At 45.4% G+C, this 22,659-nt stretch overlaps 1 protein-coding gene across 1 annotated transcript in view; it reads right to left on the bottom strand.

The window, feature by feature from the left end:
- The window catches only part of PLXNA2 (plexin A2), a 249,759-nt gene that overhangs the window by 92,401 nt on the left and 134,699 nt on the right, over nucleotides 1–22,659 (bottom strand). Inside the window, exon 4 of the mRNA XM_007953098.2 lies at nucleotides 994–1,094. Coding sequence (XP_007951289.2) covers nucleotides 994–1,094 — 101 coding nt within the window. The remainder of the gene's footprint in view (nucleotides 1–993; nucleotides 1,095–22,659) is intronic.

Raw genomic sequence — 22,659 nt, 5'->3', positions numbered from 1 at the left:
CCTCCAGAGCCCTCTCAACACCTGCTGCAGAGGCTGGAAGCCAAGAGCTATTGTGCGGGACCCTGAACTCTGGCCCTCTGCCTCCGCCTCCACCCCAAGCCCAGCACATTTCATGGAGATGCGTTGCTGGCTGGCACGGAGCCATGGGGTTTCCAACTCCATTGGGCAACAGAATTCCTAGTCAGCTCCCTCCTTTCGGGTTTTCACCCTTTTTTTCTCCTTCTGGGGCTTCTCGAATTAGGAAGTTTAAGTGTGATTTTGCATTTCTATTGAGCTGGTAGTCAATGGCAGGCAATGTATCTGAATAGGGATGGAGGCCAGTTGGAGTGAGATGTGGACTTCTTGGAATCATAAAATAATGATGCCAGAAGGGTCCTCCCAAGGGTACAGAGCCCATAATTATTATTATTATTTGTGTCCTTTTCTGGGCTTCCTTATTGACAAAGCAGTTATTATTTCATTTAATTATCACACTTCACCTCTGAGAAAGGCATTATCCTTGTTTAGCGATGGGGAAACAGAGGCCCAGAGTCGTCAATGGATTCCTCCAGGGCTACACAGTAGCTAAGTGGAGTCCCAACCTCCTGATTCTAAGGCAGAACTGTCTGTAAACTCTGGGCAGGAAGTACTTAGGTTCTTGGGAAACCTAGAGATCTCCTAGTTTTCCTTGTGAGTTCTTCTAACTAACGATGCTAGCCTTCCCTATATTGACAAGGATGCAGACACATGACTTCAGAGCAGCTGGCAGGGCAGAATTTTGAAGTAAAATGAAAGCCAGAGAGGCAAAGGCTCTGTACCTGGAAAGAAGTCCTGCCCATGCCCTCTTGGCCTCTTCTTGACTTCAACTTTAGAACTCCTATTAAAATTTGCTCTGCTTTGGAAAGGGAAATTCCTCTTTTCCTGCAAACCACTGTCACATCCCACAGTAGCACTCCCAGAAAAGGACCCAGCCTTCTGTATTTTAGGTCCTTTTTCGGGACTTCCCAAACTTACATGTTGTGCAGGGCACACCAGCCACAGTGAGGGTCCCCCGAGCTCAGGCACTCCCCACAAGTTGTGTACTGTTCACATGATTCCACAGGGACTCTGGTGACCTAGCAGAGAGTAGAAAGAGAGCATGGTGAGATCAGGTTGTGACAGCTCAAAGACGTATGTTTAGGCTCACCTAAACCCCTAAGGAGGTGACACTGGGAGGCAAATCAGTGGCATCAGTGTTTTCAGCATAAGGGCAATAGGGCTTCTCAGAATGTACTGCTGAGGTGGCAAGCCAAAGGCATCTTGCCTTTGTCAGGAAAAACCAAAACCATTTGCCATTGAGTAAAATCCCGACTCACGGCAACCCTGTGTGCATCAGAGTAAAACTGTGCTTTATAGAGTTTTTAATAATTGATTTTTCAATTAGATTGCCAGGCCTTTCTACCGAGGCACCTCTAGTGGACTTGAACCTCCCATCTCTCAGTTAGTAACTGAGTGTGTTACTGTTTGTACCACCCAGGTGCTTCACTTTAGCCAGAAGTAGAAGCCAATCCTCCCATCTATTTTTGCCTGTCCCCAAAATCCTCCCAAGAGCTGGGCACACCAGTGGCAAGTGCTGAAAATGGTTAACTCTGTTGAAAGGCTGTTGAGTGGCATAAACTCATCTCTGAAGAGCTTTCAGCTGGACTTGGGCTGAGACATCCTGTGTACACAGAAAACATTTAACAGGGAAGAGAAGGAGAAACTTTTCCCATCTCATAATATTCATAGTATGGCACAGTCTCTTTATAGCCAAGCAAATATACCACCTGGATCCAATTATCTCATTCTCTGATGTCTGCATTCAGTTTCTCTAGTAAATCTCCCATCCTTTGAAAAGTCTGGCTAAATGGGAACATCTATGGAGACAAGCTGCCCATCTGATTCTGTCTTGCTGGGGAAAGTGGGAATTTGCAGTTCAGGACCTTGCCTCTCAGAGAGTGCAGCCCCTGCAAACTCCTCCTTGCTTCCTGGTGGGGCCCTGCAGGGAATTGAGCTCAGTCTGTTTGCACATGGCTCACTCCCACCTGCCTAGCGTGTGTGACAATAAAGGGCAGGCAAGGGGGTTGGAGGACTGAAGTCTTCCATTTGGTATGTCCTGGGTATGTGTTGCTCACTGGGGCAGGAGGCTGCTGGGCCACAAAAACATTTGTTTAGGTTGGGAATGGGTTCTCATTTGTTAGGCCATAGAGGTCCCCCACCTACTGGATCATGAGCTCTGGTGAAAACATAACCTGTGGTCCAGCAGTTTGATGTTCTGCCTCTAGCTAGGGGGTGGGGTGGGGCAAAGGATTTGATGGCAATGCCCTTCACAGCATCCTCCTAAGAGACTCAGGACGAATCTGAACACTATACATTCTGTAAATGTTTACCAGATGTTAACTATGTAAAGACACTAAAATATCACTATGCAATAGAGAAAAACAGGACACAGATCCCACCCTTACAGAGCCCACAGTCCAGTGGGAGTTGGTAATTACAAGCTGACAATTGTTCTAGTGTGCTGAGTGATCATTGCATAGGATTGATGTGAGCCCCAGAGGCCACCGACACTTAGAGGCAGCCAGCCCAGTACAACCTGTGGGGAAGAAGGAGCCAGAGGAGTGAGAGTGAGTTTTCAAGAGTAAGAGTGAGGCATGTGGCAGATGCAGAAATCAGGAAGGGCATTCCAAGCTGAGGGATTATCATAAGCTAAGGTAAGTGGGAGCTCTGGTAGCATAGTGGCTAAGACACTTGCCTGCTAACCAGACAGCTGGCGGTTCAAACCCACCAGCCACTCCCCGGAAGGAAGGTTGGGCAATCCTACTTCCGTAGTGATACTGCCTCGGAAACCCAAGGAGGGGTCGCTATGAGTCGGGGCCGACTCGACGGCACATAACAACAACAACAACAACAACAAGGTAAGCGTGGACAAAACCAAAACACTCATTTTGTTGAGATGATTCTGACTCATAATGACCTTATAGGATAGTATAGAACTACCCCATAGGGTTTACAAGTCTGTCAATCTTTACAGAAGCAGACTGCCACATCTCTCTCCCCCCGGTGGGTCTGAACTGCCAACCTTTCGGTTCACAGTTGAGTGCTTAATCACTGCACTATCAGGGCTCCTTAAGCATGGATAAGTTCAGTGTAACTTGAATGTCAAGTTGTACAAGAGATTGGGGTAGGGTGAGAGATGTAAGCAGGAGCCAGATCATGGAAGGTCTATGGTCAGCCCAAGGAGCCTGCCTTTTCTCTGTTGGGGGCTCCTTCTGATATGATATGATATTCACATCATAACATTTTATCAGTTTGCATTAGAAGGACTTTCTGTAAGTGAATGATATGATCCACTTTAAACATCCTTAACCTCTCTTTGTAGGAGCCATGGTGGCGCAGTGTTTAAGCACTCGACACTAACCAGAAGACAGGTAGTTCAAACCTACCAGCCACTTGAACCCACCAGCTGCTCCATGGGCGAAAGATGTAGCAGTCTGCTTCTGAAAGGATTGCAGTCTTGAAACCTGAAGGGGGCAGTTCCACTCTGCCCTATAGGACAGAGGTGGGTCAGATTTGACTCAGTGGCAATGGGTTTCTTTCTTTTCTTCTTCTTCTTTTGGAACTTTTCTTTAGTAATAAAAAATATGAAATGCAGGAAGGATAAGTATAAAATCTTACAATTTGGTTTAAAAAAATGAATATTTTAATTGTAGTTTGGGGGATAGTTGCTTTGAAATAGCTCACGTGTAACAGACCTCTGGGATTCTGAGCTGATTCTAAGTCCAGTATGAGCTGCAGGGTGATGCAATAGCTAAAGAGGCCTCATTTGGTCATGAGCTGTATATACAGACATGTAGTGTTGGGCTTGAGAGAACGCCCACCCCACACTGGGAGTTGCGAGCTTAGATCTTTGCAACATGCTATAAGAGGAGAGTTGTTCAACCAGACAGCCCTCCAGAAATGTGACCAGAAAGAGGAGGGACCAGATGCCATATCTGAGGTACAGTTGATGGACTTTGGAGGTCTATTTAGCCCAGAGGAGAGGAGTCTCAGGGTAGCCATGAAGATAGCTTCTCAATGTCTGAAGGGCAAAAGGACGACTGGGCAACCTACTTCTGTAGAAATATCACCTTGGACACCCAAGGAGGGGTTGCTATGAGTCAGAATCGACTTAGCAGCAATTTTTTTTTTTTTTTTTTTAAATGTGACTCCAATAGGACTCATGAGTGAATAGTTTCAGGAAAGTTCAATATAAGGAAGTTAGGGTTGTCCAACAATGCAACTGACCTCAGTTTGCAAAAGAATTCCCATCACTGGGGGCTTAAGCAGAGTCAAGGTGACTCTGTCAGGGTGGTTGTGGAAGGCTGCATTGTCGTTGTTTGTGTTGGTAGCTATTGTGCTGACTCCAACTCATGGTAACCCTGCGTATGTCTTTGTTTGCCAATGAGTCCATTCTGACTCATGCTGACCCCAGTAGGACTGTACTCAATAGGATTTCCGATGGCTGACAGTTTGGAAGTAGTTTGCCAGGCCTTTCTTCTTCTTCTTTTTAAAATTTTATTGTGGTTTATGTGCAGATTTACATGGTAGAATTTGTTTGACATTCAACAGTTCATGGACATTTGATTTTACGCCCTAATTACCATCCCCGACCATAACACACTCTCCTCCCCTCCCATCCCTGTAACCACCCCTTCCCTGTGCCCTTCTTAACTATGTACTCCTGTCTGTCCAGGATTCCCTCTATGTGAATGCTGTCCCTCTGGTGTCCTATGGCTGATTGCTCTAAGGGATGCATCTCCCTAGAATATGTGGGTGCATCACCCTGGGGTAGGTATTCTGCATGTAGGTCTTTCTGCTGTTGGGCTGAGAGCCAATCCATGGGAGTGAGTCCAATTCTAGGCCCAAAGGACAACCTGGGGCCATAGTCTTGAGGATTCCATTCCACCAGACTCTATCTGACATCAGGCCTTTCTTCTGAGGTACGTCTTGGTTGACTTGAGCCTACAACCTTCCCAGTGGCAGCTAAGTACATTAACTGACTCGATGCGTAACAGAACAAACTGCTGCATGGTGCTGTGCCATCTTCATAACCATTAGTATGTTTGAATCCAAGGCTGTATGGTTGACACTGTTGTATACTGTTGAGTCAAGGAGCCCTGGTGGTGCAGTGGCTATTGATTCTAACTCACATTGAGCCTATATGACAGCAGAACTGCTCCCATAGGATTTTGTAGGCTGTAATCTTTATGGGAGCAGATCACCAAGTCTTTTCTCCTGAGCGGCATGATGGGTTTGAACTGCTGACTTTTTGGATTACAGCTGAGTGCTTAAATATTGCACCACTAAAGTTCCCTCCTTTAGGGCTGCATTAGTTCCTTCCAATTCTAAAACTCTAGGATTTTGTTCACCATCATTTATCTCATTCCTCCTTGATTCTGTTTTTGATTTTTGTCCCATACAACCAGTATAGTTAAAAGACAATATCCAGCCATTTCACATCATTGGAAGGAGTGATCTTTGAGCCCTGACTCATTGCTTACATGCCTACAGGAAGCACCTTCTGACAGGTGCCGGCCAGGGGGCTCTCAGCGTGCCTCTCCCAGGCCTGGTGACTCAGCCCTTCAGGATATCTGTGACCTTAGCCGCCTGGTCTGTTTCCGCTGGCCCCCTCCATCCCACCCTCCGAGGCCTGAGAGCAGCAGTCCAGTGCCCGGACTCCCTTTCTTGGGTTTTGGGCTCCTTGTGAGTGATGTCTGCATCTGGCTGGAAATTAAAACAACTGTCTGCATTGCATTTGGCCCGTCTGTCAAAACACAGCCCGGCTCTCAGCAGCTGGGAAAGGGGGCCCTGAATGGGAGCAGTGTCTCCAGCAACAAAGCCCACTTTCACGCCAAGTGCCACGGAGATAGTGAGAACCCTGTTCTTCTCCAAACATGAAACCAATAGCACAACTATTTTCCCTGTTTCCTGGGCTCTCCTGGTGGGATTTTTTTTTTTTTTTTTTAATGCACTGAGTTGATGAGCAACGTGAAACAGGAAACTTATAAGAAGGAGGTGTTATAAAATTGAATAATCTCCTCAAAGATCCAATACCCATACAGAGACCAGAGGAAAGAAATGCCACAGGGACTGGGAGAAGACCCTCCAAGTTAGATGTTCCCATGGGCCTTTCTCGCTCTTTCTTATATCCATGTGTTTCTATTTTCATTCATCAGTCAGCGTTAATTGGTCATGTCCTACATGCAAGCTAGTTACAGGGCAGTGCTGGGCACTTCAGAGGAATAAAGAACAACAGCAGCGTTATGACACAGCCATGACCTTCAAGTTGCAAACATACTAGAGATAAACCCCCCCAAAAAAGTGATGAGTTCTAAGAGAATTACTGAGAGAGGGCTCAGGGGATTCAGAGCAAAGAGAAAATACTTCTATGTTGATGCTATCCAATATGGCAGTCAGTAGTCCCATGTGCATATTGAGAACTTGAAATGCGGCTAGGGCAGATTAAGTATATAATACACAATGGATTTTGAAGACTTAGTATAAAAAAAAAAAAAAATCCAAAAAACAAATTCAAAACATTTCATTAGATCAAGAGGACAGCATTTGCCCAGGGGTTAGAGCTAGGAAGGCAGGAAGGAATGGGAAGGAAGGATGAAGGGAAAAGGGGGGAACAAGGAGGAAGTGGGAAGAATGCTATTATAGTTGAGGATTGCAATAAATGTCACAAAACTGAATATGTATGGATTGTTGAATGGAAAACCATTTTGTTCTGTAAACTTTCACCCAAATCACAATTTTAAAAAAATCTCAAAATTTTTTTGTATTGGCACACATTGAAAAGATAACATTTCACATATATTTTAGGGTTAAATGAACCCTATTATAAAAATTAATTTCACCCTTTTTTAATGTGATGCTTACTGTTGTTGTTATGTGCCATCGAGTTGGACCCGACTCATAGCGACCCCTCCTTGGGTTTCTGAGGAATTATCACTACAGAAGTAGATTGCCCCATCTTCCTTCCGAGGAGTGGCTGGTGGGTTTGAACCACCAGGCTTCTGGTTAGCAGTCAAGTGCCTTAGGCACTATGCTACCAGAGCTCCCAATGTGATGCTAGAAAATTTAAAATTATACATTGTGATTTCTGGCTTGCATTTGTGGCTCACACTGCATTTCTATTGGGCAGCAGTGTTCTAGATGGAGAATCTAGAATGCTTCATGAGAGATGCAGCATGGTGTCTGGGTCTTGAAGGATGGATAATATTTATACAGATGAAGATGAGGTCTAAGATTATTCCAGGTAGAAAGACCACATAAGCAAACAAAGGAAAACAGAGTTTCTTCAGAAAACCATGACCGAGGGCAAGGGTCTATGTCTGGAAAGGTAGGTTTAGGTCAACCTGGGAGACCTGTGAAAACCACAGAGCTGGAATATATGCAGTCTGTAAGCTCTCTACTCTCTCACCCACTGGCCAACAGAATGTTTCTTATGAGAAGGTGGCCTTGTGTCTATTCAAGGAGCAATGGTTCTTAAGGTATGGTCCTTGAACCAGCAATGCTGGTATTGTTGTTGTTCTTAGGTGCTGTTGAGTTGTCTCTGACTCATAGTGACCCTACATACAACAGAATGAAACATTGCCCAGTCCTGTGCCAGCCTCACAATTCTTGCTATACTTGAGTCCATCATTGCAGCCACTATGTCAATCCATTTTGTTGAGGGTCTTCCTCTTTTTTGCTGACCCTCCACTTTACCAAGCCTGATATCCTTCTCCAGGGAATAGGCCCTTCTGACAACATGACCAGAGTAGGTGAAACGAAATCTGGCCATTCTCGCTTCCAATGTGCATTCCAGCTGCACTTCTTCCAGGGAAGATTTGTTTGTTTTTCTGGCTGTCCATGGTATTTTCAGTATTCTTTGACAACACCATAATATAAAGGCATCAACCTTCTTTGGTCTTCCTTATCGATTGTCCAGTTTTCATAGGCATATGAGATGATTAACCATGACTTGGTTTAGGTGCATTTTGCCTTCAAAGTGACATCTTTGCTCTTCAACACTTTAAAGAGGCCTTTTGCAGCACATTTGCCCTGTGCAATATGATGTCTGATTTCTTGGCTATTGCTTCAATGAGTGGTGATTGTGGATCCAAGTAAAATGAAACCTTTGACAACTTCAGTCTTTTCTCCATTTATTGTGATGCCGCTTATTGGTCCAGTTGTAAGGATTTTCGTTTTCTTTATGTTGAGGTGTAATTCATATTGCAGACTGTAGTTTTTTGTTTTTTTTTAACCTATCTCCTACGAATTTTTCTTATGCCCTTTGGTGCTCTTTTACCTTCACTCTGTTCAGTTTTTATATATATTGTGAGGGGCATGGTTCAAAGATTTTTTTTTTTTTTGGATATGGATATCTAATTTTCTTTTACCATTTGCTGAAAAGACTTCTGATTTGCCATTGAAATTCTGTAGAAACTGTAGTTTTTAATCTTCATCAGTAAGTGCTTCAAGTCATCTTCACTTTTAGCAAGCAAGGTTGTACTGTCTATATATTGCAGGTTGTTAGTGAGTCTTCATTCAATCCTGATGCCACGTTCTTCTTCATATAGTTCAGCTTCTTGGATTATTTGCTCAGCTACAGAATGAATAAGTGTGGTGAAAGGATACAACCTTGATGCACTCCCTTCCTGATTTTAAATCATGCAGTATCCTCTTGTTCTGTTCTAATGACGGCCTCCTGGTCTGTGCACAGGTTCCTCACGAGCACAAGTTAAGTATTCTGAGATTCCCATTCTTTGCATGCTCACATTACTTGAGAACTTACTAGATATGAAAATCCAGGGGCCTCTGCCCAATCTACTAAATCAGAAACTCTGGGTATTAGCCCCAGGAAATTGGTTTTTCTTCTGCATGCTAAAGTTTGAGAAGCACTGACATAGATTAGCTCAGCTTCTTACACACACACACACACACACACACTGCCATTGAGTTGGATCTGACTCATAACGACCACTCCTTGGGTTTCCAAGGTGGTATCACTACTGATGTAGATTGCCCAACCTTCCTTCCGAGGAGTGGCTAGTGGGTTTGAACCTCCAGCCTTCTGGTTAGCAGTCTAATGCTTAGGCACCAGCTTCTTAGAGAAGTCTTTAAATGTTAGAGCTTGGAGCTAGGGAGAAACATAATACAATTCTGCCTTGGGGTTATGGGAGAAATTCCACTGATGTGTGTGTATGTGTGTGTGCATGCCTGCATGCATGTGCACGCTTTATGCCTAAGGAGAAACTGGTGGTAATGGTTGTTTAGGATAGAATTTTTGCCTTTCCTGTGGGTGACCCAGGTCCAGTTACCTGCCAGTGTACCTCATGTGCAGCCACCACTCATCTGTCAGTGGGGACTGCCTGTTGTTATGAAGTTGAACAGGTTTCAGTGGCATTTCCAGACACAGTAGACTAGAAAGAAAGGCCTGGTGATCTACTACTTGAAATCAGCCCAAAAAACTCTAGAAATCACAATAATCCAATATGCAGTCTTTTGTGAGGACGACACAGAACTAAGCTGTGTCATGCTCTTTTGTGCATGGGTTCTGTCACGAGTCAGGGGCAGACTTGATGGCAGCTAATAAAAATGCCAACCAAAAAACACCACAAAAAAACATTGCTTTAAGTTGAATTGTGACTCATAGTGACCCTATAGGATAGGGTAGAACTGCCCCATGGGGTTTCCAAGGCTGTAAATCTTTATGCAAGCAGCCTGTTTCATTTTTCTCACAAGGAGCAGCTAGTGGGTTCAAACCACCAACCTTTCAGTTAGCAGCTGAGTGCTTAACCACTGTGCCATCAGGATTCCTTATAACAAGAAGGGAAAAATTGGCTCTAATAATTTTAAATCTGGGAGCACTTAGAGGACCAAGTTTAAACCTCGTGAGTCAAGGGTCACTTTCCTGTGCAGCTCCAAGGGAAGGTTTTTTTGCTTGTGCCAGGCCCCGGAGAGGCGGGTGAAGTGGGGCAGGGTGGGAGCTGCCTCTGGAAGCTCAAGTAGGAAGACACTCTCTCCTGGAGAGTGTCCACAGAGTCAGGAGGTGCTTTGTCAGAGCTGACTCAGAGTTTAATGGAACACTGCATGACGCTTTACTTAGTGTTTGTTTATTATTATTGCATTTTAATTATGCCCAAGGCTGTGCCCACCCCCTCCTTTTTGAGTGCTGGGATATAAGGGTGGATTGATTGGCCAACAAGTGTGATGTTGAGAATAGTACAATCAGAGGGGGCCCTTCTTCAACCCCCTCCACCACCTTCTCACCAGGACCCACAGAGCTGCTTTGGACTAGATTCCACCCTCACGCTCTGCATTCTTTTCTGCTTGATCTAATGTCTTATAATTATGCCTTTAATGAATATTAAGTCATTTGCTTAAGAAATACTCTTAATTAAAGGTGACTCATACTGTGTTGAGGAGCTCTGGTGGTTAGCCCTTGACTGCTAACCAAAGGTCAGTGGTTAGAACCCTCCAGCTGCTCCATGGGAGAAAGATGTGGCAGTCTGCTTCTATAAAGATTTATAACCTTAGAAATTCTATAGGGAAGTTCTACTCTGTCCTATATGGTGGCTATGAGTCAGAATCAACTTGATGGCTATAGGATTGTTTTTTTCTATTTTTTTTTTTTTTTTTCATACTGTATTCTTGGCTCCTATGGCTCTGGAGCCCCACATCTCCAGTGGCTTCCTTGCTGTGTGATTCAGCTGGGCTGGAGATTCATGTGGGAAGGGCCCAGCAGGGTGTGCAAAGGATGAAGGGTTGTTTTCTCTCTCTACTACTTTCTTATTGCATTATAGTAGGTAGCCCACAGGGTGCGAGGTCCAGCACAGCCAGGGCCATTACCACATGTTCTGGTTACCTAGTGCCTCTCTGACAAGAGTACACCACAAATGGGATGGCCTTAACAAACAGGAGTTCATTCTCTTATAGTTTGGAGGCTTTAAGTCCAAGTTCAAAGTGCCAGGCTCTAGGAGCTGGGTGAAAGCTCCTCAACCTTGGGGTCCAGCTCTGCATCCTGCTCCCGTCCCACTGGAGCCTGGCACTTTGAACTTGGACTTAAAGCCTCCAAAGTGTAAGAGAATAAATTCCTGTTTGTTAAGGTCATCCCATTTGTGGTATATTCTTGTCAGAGCAGCACTAGGTAACTAGAACAGAATATGGTACTGAGAGAGTGGGATGCTGCTCTGACAGATACCTAAAATGTGGAAACAGGAGTGGTGTGCGTCCTTGACCCGAGACCCTGGCAGAGAGACCCTGGCATACAGCACGAGAGACGGCAGGAGCAGAGCAAGAAACTGGCATGAGAGATGGCAGGAGCAGAGCCAAGAGACTGGCAGAGAGATACCAGCAGAAAGACCAGCATGAAAGACAGCAGTAGCAGAGCCCAGAGACTGGCATTAAACAGCAACAACCTTATCAGCCCAAGGAGGAGAAAACAGGGTGCTATTGGGTATGTGGCTTCCTGGCAGAGTGGGTTGCCTTCAGGCATTAATTGGTGAAGAGACCGGCATAAAATAGAGTAGCAGGATGGCCAGGCCATGGAGCAAGAAAGCTAAGTGCCCTTTGGGCAGAAAGATTTGCAGCGGAGTGGGTTGCCCTTGGGCATTAATTGGCAGAAGCGGAGAGACTAAGGAAACAGGAAACAGAACTACCTTAGCCTCAAGGGTAGGATCATGGCCTTTGGGGGTGGAACCACCACAGCCCCCTAGGTTTCAAAGAGCCAGGCCTTCACCAACTTGGTTCTGGAGTGTGGGGCTGCTCATTCATGTGGGCCAGTGGGACGGAGTCAAGTCACTACCCAAGAGTGAGGGGACAGGGCTGCCATGCCCAAGAGGGAGAGGAACAGGGCCTGCCAGGCCAAGGGGGTGAGGTTACCACTCAGGAGCTAGGGGACTAGAGCCACCCAGTGAGAGAGATCTGTACAGATGCCACCCAACGAATATATATACAGATTGCCAGTTGACAAGGGGTGGAATTGTGGTAGTTCAGTTTGTGTGTCAACTTGGATGAGCCTGGTTGAGTGGGTGGGCAACTGGATATAGTATTCCCCATGATGAGACTGGTAATCAATTGCATGGTGGAATCTACTGTGAGCAGCTGATTAGCTGCCTTAGGGAATATGGCCTGCTTCCTGTACATAAGGAGAAGCCTTGGGGAATAATCTCTAGCTTATGGCACACGTGGACCCTGCATGTAGCTGTGTCATTGTTCAGCAGCCTGCCATGCTCTGCCAACCTTGAGACTTACAATGGGATTGAATTAATGGCCTGCTGTATGGTTTGGTAACGTTGGGACTGTGCCATTTTATTTGTCGACCTTGGGCTTGATAGTCTCAGCAGCCAGTAGCTGCCTGAGTGAAGAGACGCCTCTAGCTTCAGTGGGCCAGGAGCAAGAGGCAGAGCTGCAGGCCAAGGTTGAGGGGCTTTTATACAGCCCCTAGAGCCTGGCACTTTGAACTCATACTTCTAGCCTACTGAACTGTAAGAGAATAAACTGTTTGTTAAGGCCATCCCATTTGTGGTATATTCTTGTCAGAGCGGCACTAGGTCACCAAAACACCACATCATTATTGGTTGCAAGGACCAGTCACTGAGGGAGGCTGCTAGAACCAGCCAGCCACATTCCTGAAGATCTTGAAGAACACGGTCGACCCCTAGGGTTTGAGCTGTCCAGGGCAAGGCCAGAAAGGCACAGCATTTACTATCATCCTGGACAGAGCTCTGGTGTGAACAAACCACTTTTCAGGTAAAAAAAACTAGTTGCCGTCGAGTTGATTACAATTCATGGTGTCTCCACGTGTGTCAGAGTAGAACCATGCTCCAAAGGCTGGTTTTCTGGAGGTGGATTGCCAGACTTTTCTTCTGTGGCACTTTTAGGTAGACTAGAACTCAGCCAACCTGTGGTAGTTCAGTTTGTGTGTCAACTTGGCTGGGCCTGGTTGAGTGGCTGGGCAGCTGGTGGTAGTTATTCCCCATAATGAGATTGGCAATCAGCTCCATGGTGGGATCTACCACAAGCAGCTGATTAGCTGCCTTTGGAATGTGGTCTGCTTCCTGTATTTAAGGAGAAGCGTTGAGAATGGTCTCTAGCCTATGGCACGCTCGGACCCTGCATGTAGCTGTGTCATTGCTCAGCAGCCTGCTATGCTCTGCCGACCTTGGGACTTACAATGGACTTAAGGTAATGGCCTGCCCTGTGGTTTGGTAACATTGGGTCTCTGCCTTTTTGTCAACCTTGGAGCTTCTCAGCCTCAGCAGCCAGCAGCTGAGTGAAGAAACACCTCTAGCTCCAGTGGGCCAGGAGCAGGAGGCAGAGCTAGACCCCAAGGTTGAGAGGTTTTCACTCAGACCCTAGACCCTGGAACTTTGAACTTGGACTTAAAACCTCCAAATTGTAAGAATAAATGCATGTTTGTTTAAGCCATCCCATTTGTGGTATGTTTCCTGTCAGAACAGCACTAGGTAACCAGAACACAACCTTTCAGACTTCCTTAGTCCTGGACTTTGGAACCAAAGCCCTTGACTCAATAAGCTTGAATCACTGCTACATCTCTGCCATCCCATGTAGAGTACCTGGTTCTGAGAACCTAGAGGGATCTAGCAGAGAAACACAGTCTGGCAATGGATTGTGGCTGAGTCCTATTTATCCCTTAGATGTTTACTGAGCACATATGTTGTGCTAAGCCCTCTGTTAGGCCTGGGCTTACAGTCTCTGCTTTCCTATAACCTGTGGTGTGATCCCTACGTGATGCAAATGGTTTGTGCTCAATTGCTAACCTAGAGAATGGCAGTTCAAACCCACCGAGTGGAGCTGCAGAAGACAGACCTGGTGATCTGCTTCCATAAAGATTACAGCCAAGAAAACCCTATGTAGCAGTTCTACTCTGTAAAACGTGGGGTCACCATGAGTCCGAATCAACTTGACAGCAACTGGAAACAACAATATAACCAAGGAAACAGAATTTCAATATGATGGGATAGATGGCACTGCAGAGGCATCTATAAACACAGATGTGGTTCAATGGATAAGAGAAGATGCTCAGTCTTGGGGCTTTGGCACAGGTACTCAGCACTCAAGAGGCCTGCAGGATTCCTTCGCAGCAACACAAGAGAGAAGCATTAGACGGGGAAAGCTGTTCCCTAGGCTGGTGGGGACCCTCAGAGACTGAGTGTTTAATCCTTTGCTTCCCTGGAATCTGCCTGCCCCTGCCAGATGGTCCATCTGTCCCTACACACGTGTCCCCTGCTTTCAGACACAAGGGAAGAAACAGAGGCCCTCTCAGTGGCTGGGAGCCAGGTGGCGGGGTGGGAGGTGACACAGACAGCCTGGTTGGAGCATGCAGTTGGCCTGATCAACAGGGTTCTGGTCTCTAGAGACCGGGGCTAGGTGCATAGCAGCTGAAGTGTCATTGTGGCTCTGTTGCATCTTTTCTTTGAACCTTCTTTTGCTGGTCCTTCTCTGCCAGTCCCTCCCTCCAACCCCTTCAAGTCCAAACTTGTTTTCAAGAAAAGATCTGACATTCTTTCACATAACTGGCTGACAGCAGATGATGAGATGCCCAGACCAGGGCTGGCTTATGGGCTGAGATCAATAACACAGTCACAGCAAGGTATAGAGGGTCTTAGCATTTTTGAAATGCTTTCAGACACACGATCTCATTTGATCTGCACAATTCCTCAAGGAGGAAGAGAAGCAAGGTATTGTTATGTATTATGATTTCTATTTGATCCACAAGAAAAAGTGGCCCCAAAGGGCTGGCTTAACCCAGGTCTCGCAGTGAGTGGTGAAGTGGCCAACTAGAGGAGAATCCTTCATTGCCCTTGATGGTACTGCTGGCTCTTCTCCAACAAGCTTTAAGGGGACTTTGTGAGGTGTGAGAAGGGAGGAGGTGCCTCAGGAGTCAGTTCCAGGAGAGAAAGGCTGAAGCCAGATTTGAAGCAGGACCAGAGCAGGGTTAGGCTGCTTGAAGCAAGCTGAGGGCAGGCAAGGCTTTGGCTTCTTGGGACCTCACAGCTCTCAGTATCTTGCAGGTTGTTGCTAGCTGTGAACTGAGGGGATGGATGCATGGGTTGAGTTTCTCTTCTTCATGAGCTTGTCCCAAACCTTGTCAGCCTTATGGGGAATGGGTGTAATCAGCCCTGAGAGGTTTCTCCATCTCTTTATACCTGGGAGCAGATGGTAGCCATGGCTCAGAGTCCTCACAGGGTGTGGGATGTGGGCAGATGGTTGGGGCGAGGTGGCCTTGCTCCCAGCCCTGTCTTGACTGCTCTCAGGCATGGAAACTAAAGTGGACCCTCCATGGAAGTGCCAGGCTCCTCCTAGCTCCTGACATGCTTGGTACTACATCACCTATGGCTCAACAAGTCTCCACAAAAAAATACCTTTGTTCTCTCTCCTATCCTTTTGGAGGAAAGAGCTGACTGTCTACTGGATGCCTGAAGAAGCACCTAAATCTAAATCTCCCCTGTTGTGTCTGGGAGGGGGGTGCTAGATGTGGAGGCAGGAATGAGATCCTGTCTTCTTTTTGGATCTGCTTTCCAGGCATCTGGGAGGAAGTGATGGGGCCTTGTAGACCCCTGACCACCACTACCTTGCTGGGCACTTGACTGAACTTGTTGAATGAAATAAAGTAGCAGGAACAGCAATAATAATTAAGCTGCCACTTATCCAGTACTTACTGTGTGCCAGGTATTGTACATGTATTATCTCATTCAATCCTTAGACCAACTTTGTAGGGGAGGCATTTGGAACCCCACTTTGTCATCTGCTGTTGTTAGCTGTTGTTGAATTGGCATCTGCATCATGGTGACCTCATGCACAATGGAGTAAAACACTGCCTGGTCCTGTACCAACTCCATGAATAGCTATGGATAAGACTATTGTGATCCATAGGATTTTTTGTTGGCTGATTTTCGGGAGTAGACCACCAGGCCATTTTTCCTAGTCTCTTTGAGTCTGGAGACTGCTGAAACCTGTTTGGCATCATAGCAAGAGATAAGCCTCCACTGACCAATGGGTAGGGGCTGAGCATGAGGTGCACTGGCTGGAACTTGAATCAGGTCTGAGTCTCAGGTTAAGTAATCTGCCCTAGGTCACCTGTCTATTGCGGAAACAGATTCAAATCCAGGCTTGCCTGACTCCCACACTGAGGTGGTAGGGTTGAGACAGAGGCAAGGACTGAGGAGGGAAGGCCCATTCTCCTGGGGCTGCCCCAGGGCTGGCTGTGAGAGCCACTTTTCTTCTCCTTGGAAAATAAGTCCCAGTGCCTATGCCTAGGTAGGCTTGCTGGACACCCCTGTCATTTTCACCCATCTGACTACAACATGTCTCTTAGCTTACTTTAGTCTCCTCTCCTTTCTAACAAGAATTCAGCTGGTGAATCAGAAGCCAGACCACAAAAGAGGTGACATCAGAAGATGGAGAACGAGACAGGTTGGTGAGGGCGGATTTTTGTTTCGTTTTGTTTTTTAAGCTGGCTAGGATCAGAACAATAATGGAAGAGGCTGTGAGCAGGTTCCACATTTTCCATGCTGAGCCTATTATGGAATGTCACTCTGTTTGCACAGCTCAGGATATTGGTGCTAGCAAGGATGGCTGTCCTGTCTTGCCAGTTATGAGCTGTGTGACCTTGGACAAGTGAATTTAACCTCTTCAAGACTCCATCTCCTTATCTTTAAAATGGAGACAATGCCTGTCCCACTTATCTCACAGGCTGATTAGGGAGCAGAGCACCTCTGAGTTCACATTTTCAGGTAAGGTCTTTCCTATGAATCAACTTCCCAGTAATTAATGTGAGTAACTCATTATTCTTTGTTCCCAGTGTTATATCCATTTCTTTAAAAATCAATAATAAAGTGTCTAGATCTCCTTAAATCCTCATAAAGTAAACATCAACTCAGCCCCCTGCCTGTTTTCTGAGCTGTGAAAGCCATGTGATCAATATCATTAAAAAAAGGGGGGGAGCACAAAACCCAGAAAAGCAGCTGGAGGTTCCAGAGCCTCTGATTGCAACTAAAGCAACATGCAACCTTCTGACCAGAAGCTGACCCTGGGGCTGCCTCCCAAGAACTCCTGACTGTCTGGAGACGTAAGGGTGGAGTGGAGTTCAAAGAGAAAATCTATTTTTAATGACTTGGGGGAGAAGCGTGGAGAGGCTGAGTAATTCAGCGTAATTAAAGCTATCTATCACTCAAAGAGAGGAATCCAAAGTTGGTTGAAGTGTTCAATGACATTTTTTTCTCCTCATTCACAAAAACTCAGGAGAGGGTCCCTCAGGAGTCAAAGGAGGAGAGGACAATGGGGAAAGAAACTTATGGCCCCAAACAGTAGGATTTAATCTTTCAGTGAGTGCTAGGACAGCGCCCTCTCCTGAATCCTTTTTCAGTTGTTGTTACTTGCTTTTGAGTTGGCTCCAATTCATGATGACCTTCCCCAAAAAAATCAAACTCACTGCCATTGAGCCAATTCTGACTCATAGCTTCCCTCTTTGGGTTTCCAAGGGAGTAAATCTTTACGTAAGTAGATTGTCCAGTCTTCCTTTCGCAGAGAGACTAGTGGGTTTGAACTGCCAACCTTCTGGTTAGCAGTCAAATGCCTTAGGCACTACACCACCAGAACTCCTTATGGTAACCTTATCTATTAAAAAAAAAAAAAAAAAACCCCCTCACTGCAATCGAGCCGATTCCAACTTATAGCAACCCCCATTGGGTTTCAGAGGCTGTAAATCTTTACAGAAGTAGATTGCTCCATCCTCCTTCCACAGAGCAGCTGGTGGGTTTGAGCCATCAACCTTCTGGTTAGCAGTCAAATACACTAGGCACTGTGCCACTAGAGCTCCTTGACCTTATCTATTGTTGTTGTTGCTGTTGTTTGCCATCGAGTCAGACCTGACTCATAGCAACCCCTCCTTGGGTTTCCGAGGCAGTATCACTATGGAAGTAGATTGCCCAGTCTTCCTTCTGAGGAGCAGCTGGTGGGTTTGAACCACCAGCCTTCTGGTTAGCAGTCAAGTGCCTTACTCACTACGCTACCAGAGCTCCTTAACCTTATCTGTAGTAGAATGAAATATTGCCTGGTCTGGTGCCACCTTTATGATCATTGGTACATTTGGGCCCATTGTTGTGTTATTGTGTCCATCTCATTGAGGATTTCCCTTGTTTTCACTGACCTTCTGGAAAATGTGATATACTTTTCTAGCAATTGGTCTTTCCTGATGACATGTCCAAAGTGGATTTTGAAGGACACATTCTTTAGTTCACATCCAGCTCCTATGTTTACCATCTATATGACCTTAAGTAAGTTACTGGATCTCCTTGACCATCAGTTTCTTCTCTATAAAATGCTGATAATAATGACATCAGCTTCACAAGGTTGTTTTGAAGCTTAAGTAATATCTGTACCTAAAGAACTTTGAACACAGTTGGTGCTTAATAATGGTAGCTGTTATACTCAATCTCTATGTGCAGATTCCTCTGAAGGTGGTAGTGTTGGCATGGGAAAACTGCAGCCCAGGTTTTACACCGATGTGTTGGGCAACATTGAACAAGCTGCCTTTGGCTGCAGGGTTCAATGACATACAAGCTTTGGGCTGAGATAGCTCATCTACCACATGGGGAGAATTATTATCACACTTTGTGAGAAAAGGAGTATAGTTGTCACCCAAACTATTGTTTTTACTAATGACATAATTCTTACTGGAGTTGGAAGTGTGCTGAAACCCAAGCTGAAAGAAGCAGAATTAAGCCTAGTCCTTGAAGGATGAAGGTAAAACTTGGGGAATGAAAACATATAAAGAGGTGGGAAATCAAAGTAGATATTCCAAGTGCCACACCATATTTTCTCAGACAAGGCTCCTCTGTAGAAACACTGAAGAGGTAGAAGTAGGGTCCTTTCTAGTGATGATTTTGGGAAGGATCTACAAAGAACAGAGATGCTGATACTGTGTTGTCTCCATGACAACAGTGGATTTATTCAGTTAGAGAAAGTAGGTAGGATGGGAAATGAGGGATAAGAGGGATTAGGGGAGATGGAGCCTTAGAAATAACCAAAACAGACTTCTCACCTGGGAACCAGATGCCTGGGATTATCCAGGTCCCACAAAGCAACCTATAGAGTTAACATCGACTCTGCTACACCAGGAAAGAGGAAGTGATGATGGCAAGGGGATACACTAACAAGGCAACAAAACCCCTTACCTATTCATTTCTACTCAATTCATTCCATGCTATTTGTCCATTGCGGGCAGTGAGGTCCCTGGGTACACTGAGCCCAAGTCTAGCTTTATCAACTGGAATTTGATTTTATCTAGGAACTGGGCATCTGTCCAATAGTTCCTGGTCTCCTTGGACCTGACCCTTTTTGACTTCTGGTCCCCTGTTCTCCAGTCACCAGGAGAGTCCAAGAGGAGAGTTTGGAAACTGAGTTAATCCCAAATTCTCTGTGAAGCATCTATGACAATTAAGCTTAGGAAGCAAGATTTGGGCTAGGAATCTTCAGGGGGAAGGAGTCCAAGGAAAGGCTGCTCACAGATCTGGGTTAAGAATATCTTTGATTTTGTCTGGGTAGAAGGTCAAGGACAACTTCAGTGTTGTCTGGAATGACAACTCAAGGAATTTATGCTTGGGATAAGTTCTCCTATAAGAGAGAAAGCAGGGCCTTTAAGACACCACTGTTCCCAAGAGGGACCATGAACATGTGCTCCCTTTGGAAGAGCTGCTGCCATCGTTTCCCAAGCAAGCCCCCAGCTTCTGCCTCCTGGTGCCTGATCACACCTCCTGCTCTGATGTTGGCACCATGGTGCTTGTGGGTTCTTAGCGACGCCTCTTGTGCTAATTTTCCAGCCTTGATATCTTCCCTTGAATCTGCTTCTGAGGTTATGAACAGACCAGAGGTTAAAGTTCCCAGATCATCTATATATAGGATGGACAAGTCTACTGCACAGTACAGATGGAATCAGATTTGGTTGCGTCCCACTGCCCAGGCCCCTCTGTGTGCACAAGTAAGAATGAAGCCAGCTCCCGATCCACAGGCACTGGATCTGAGACTAGCCTTCATCTCACTGTTTAAGCTGCTGTGTAATTCTGAATAGATAAGAAGCCACAAGGGCCTCATGTTGTAAAACAGAATTTTGATTTCCAGTGGACACCATGGAGCATATCTTCCCAATCATCTCTCAGCTTTCCTTCCTGACTATCTCAGCCTGGACATCTTGTCCTCCCTGACATATCAGATCTCCTGAAAATATTCTTGCTGACTTTTCTTAGTATGCCAAATGGTTATTTCCCTTGGGAAGGATGGAGTGGTTTCTTGTATTTTGTGGCTTCTTAGGACAAGTCAGTAAGTGATTGGATGAATGTGTATGTATCTGTGTGTGTGTGTGTGTGTGTGTAATAGAAAGAGAGAGACTTTGTGTGTGGTAGAGAGAGAAAGAGGATTAGAAGGGTACACATTAAATCTCTGCCCTAAGAGCGGGGTGGGGATGAGGGTGGGGGCAAGGATGGAGGTTGGATGGGGAGACTCCCCTACACTTAAATTTAAAAATGTTAATTTCCTTTCTGTGTCAAGCTCAATTATTCATTTATGCCATTCATTCATTCAATCCTGGCAAAATGGTGAGGAGAGAGACAGGAAGGCTGTCACACCTTGCTTGGTTCCTGTGTCTCTGTGCTGCTTTGGGAATCTGTATAAACTGGTCAAGTGGATAAAGATCACTGCAAAGAGCAGCAATAATCACGTGGACACTGTGAACTATACCAGGGGCTAGTCAGTAGTAGTTGATTGGTGCGGCCTTCTGAATCTACATTCATAGGAAGTCTGATTTACTAACTGAGTAGAGCTGCATGTGATTAAAATATACTTGGCACTTAAAATTTGTTCATTTTCCCACTCATTTATTCATTAGCCTATCAAAGTATGAATTCCTTTATCCACTCAATCACCATGCCAGGCATTATGTCTTATAATGTGGTACTACAAATGTGAGCCAGTCTTGGTCTTAAACTGCCCTCAAGAAGCTTTCCTTCTGGCAGTTTTAAGCTAGAAAGTGAAAATGGTCATAGGAGAGGTCTAGGTTCCAAGCTGGATGTGATGACTTTTGGCTGAAAGGACTCCAGTGAAGGTATCATCCATTTGTGGCAGGCCTTGAAAACTTGGTGATATTTTGATAGGCAGGAATGGAAGGAGGCCATTCTCAATAAAGAACAGCATGAATTAGGTGCAAGGAAAACTCCAGGGAATGAACAAGTATTAGGATAAAGGAGCCGATTTAAAAAAAAAAGAAAAGTGATTGGAGGGTGGATTTTAGAAGGCCATGATGGTGGAAAAAGAATGGAAAGGAGGGACGAAAAGAAAACATTTTACATTTCTTCTTTCTTTTGTCTCTGCCATTCTATTCCTGCTGCCTGCCCTGCCTGCCCCAGCCCCAGGTACATATCCTCACAGCAAGATGGTGGCCAATGACCTTGCTGGTCTTCCTTCTACCCTTTCCACACCAGATGTGCTTTTCTTCATAAATGTTGAAGGTGTAGTAGTTGAAGGCATGGACCCTGCAGTCAGACTGCCTAGGGGTGAATCCCAGCCCCTCCACTTATTAGCTGTGTGACTTTAGTCAAGGTATTCATTTGCTGATTTGTAAAACAGTAATAATAATAAAAACCAATTGCTGTCCAGTTGACTCATACTCATGGCGACCCCGTGTCTGTCAGAGCAGAACTCTGCTGAGTCAGTGGCCAACTGTTGGGAAAGAGATTGCCAGGCCTTTCTTCTAAGATACCTCCAATCTTCTGCTTAGCAGCCAAGCTCGTTAACATTTGTACCAGCCAGGGACTCCAGTGATAATAATAACTGTTGCCATCCAGTCGATTCTGACTCATAGTGACCAGATAGGGTTTCCAAGGCTGTAATATTTATGGGAGCAACTGCCACATCTTTCTCCCATGAAGAGGCTGATGGGTTCAAACTGCCAACCTTATGGATAGAAACCAAGCACTTAACCACTGTGCCATCAGGGCTTCTTAGTGATAATAACAGCACTCACTTACATAAGACTTAATATCTGTAGATGAGGAAGACACTGAGGACTGGAGTGTCTTAGTCAATTTATTTAAAGTGACATGCCCAATGAATGGTAGAGCTAGGATTTAACCCCAGGCAGGCTGACTCCACAGCCCATGGTTTTAACTTCTACACTATACTATCTCTTAGGCACGAAGAATGACACAGAAAATACTTAGCACAGTACTTTGCATGTACCTATTAACTATAATTAATATATATCTTAAGGACTGCTATATATCCTCTGTAGACTTCAAGTTCAAAGAATGAACAGACATAACCATGATCCTAAAGGAAGGTTGGGCAATCCTACTTCCGTAGTGATACTGCCTCGGAAACCCAAGGAGGGGTCGTAATGAGTCGGGTTTGACTCGACGGCACATAACAACAACAACAACAAAGTACTCATAGTATTGTCAGGAAGATATACAAATCTTCCACATTATAATGAAATATTAGCACTAATGGTCAAGGTGGGTTCAAACCCACCTTGTGGTGCTGAGTGGGTTCGAACTACCAACCTTTCAGTTAGCAGTCAAGCATGTAAGCATTGCTTAAGTTACTTATAGGGCT

This window comes from Orycteropus afer, unplaced genomic scaffold, assembly GCF_000298275.1.
Source record: "Orycteropus afer afer isolate SDZICR_OR568_19922 unplaced genomic scaffold, OryAfe1.0 scaffold00013, whole genome shotgun sequence".
In the NCBI taxonomy this organism is placed as follows: Eukaryota; Metazoa; Chordata; class Mammalia; order Tubulidentata; family Orycteropodidae; genus Orycteropus; species Orycteropus afer.
This window is presented reverse-complemented; position numbering and strand designations above follow the sequence as displayed.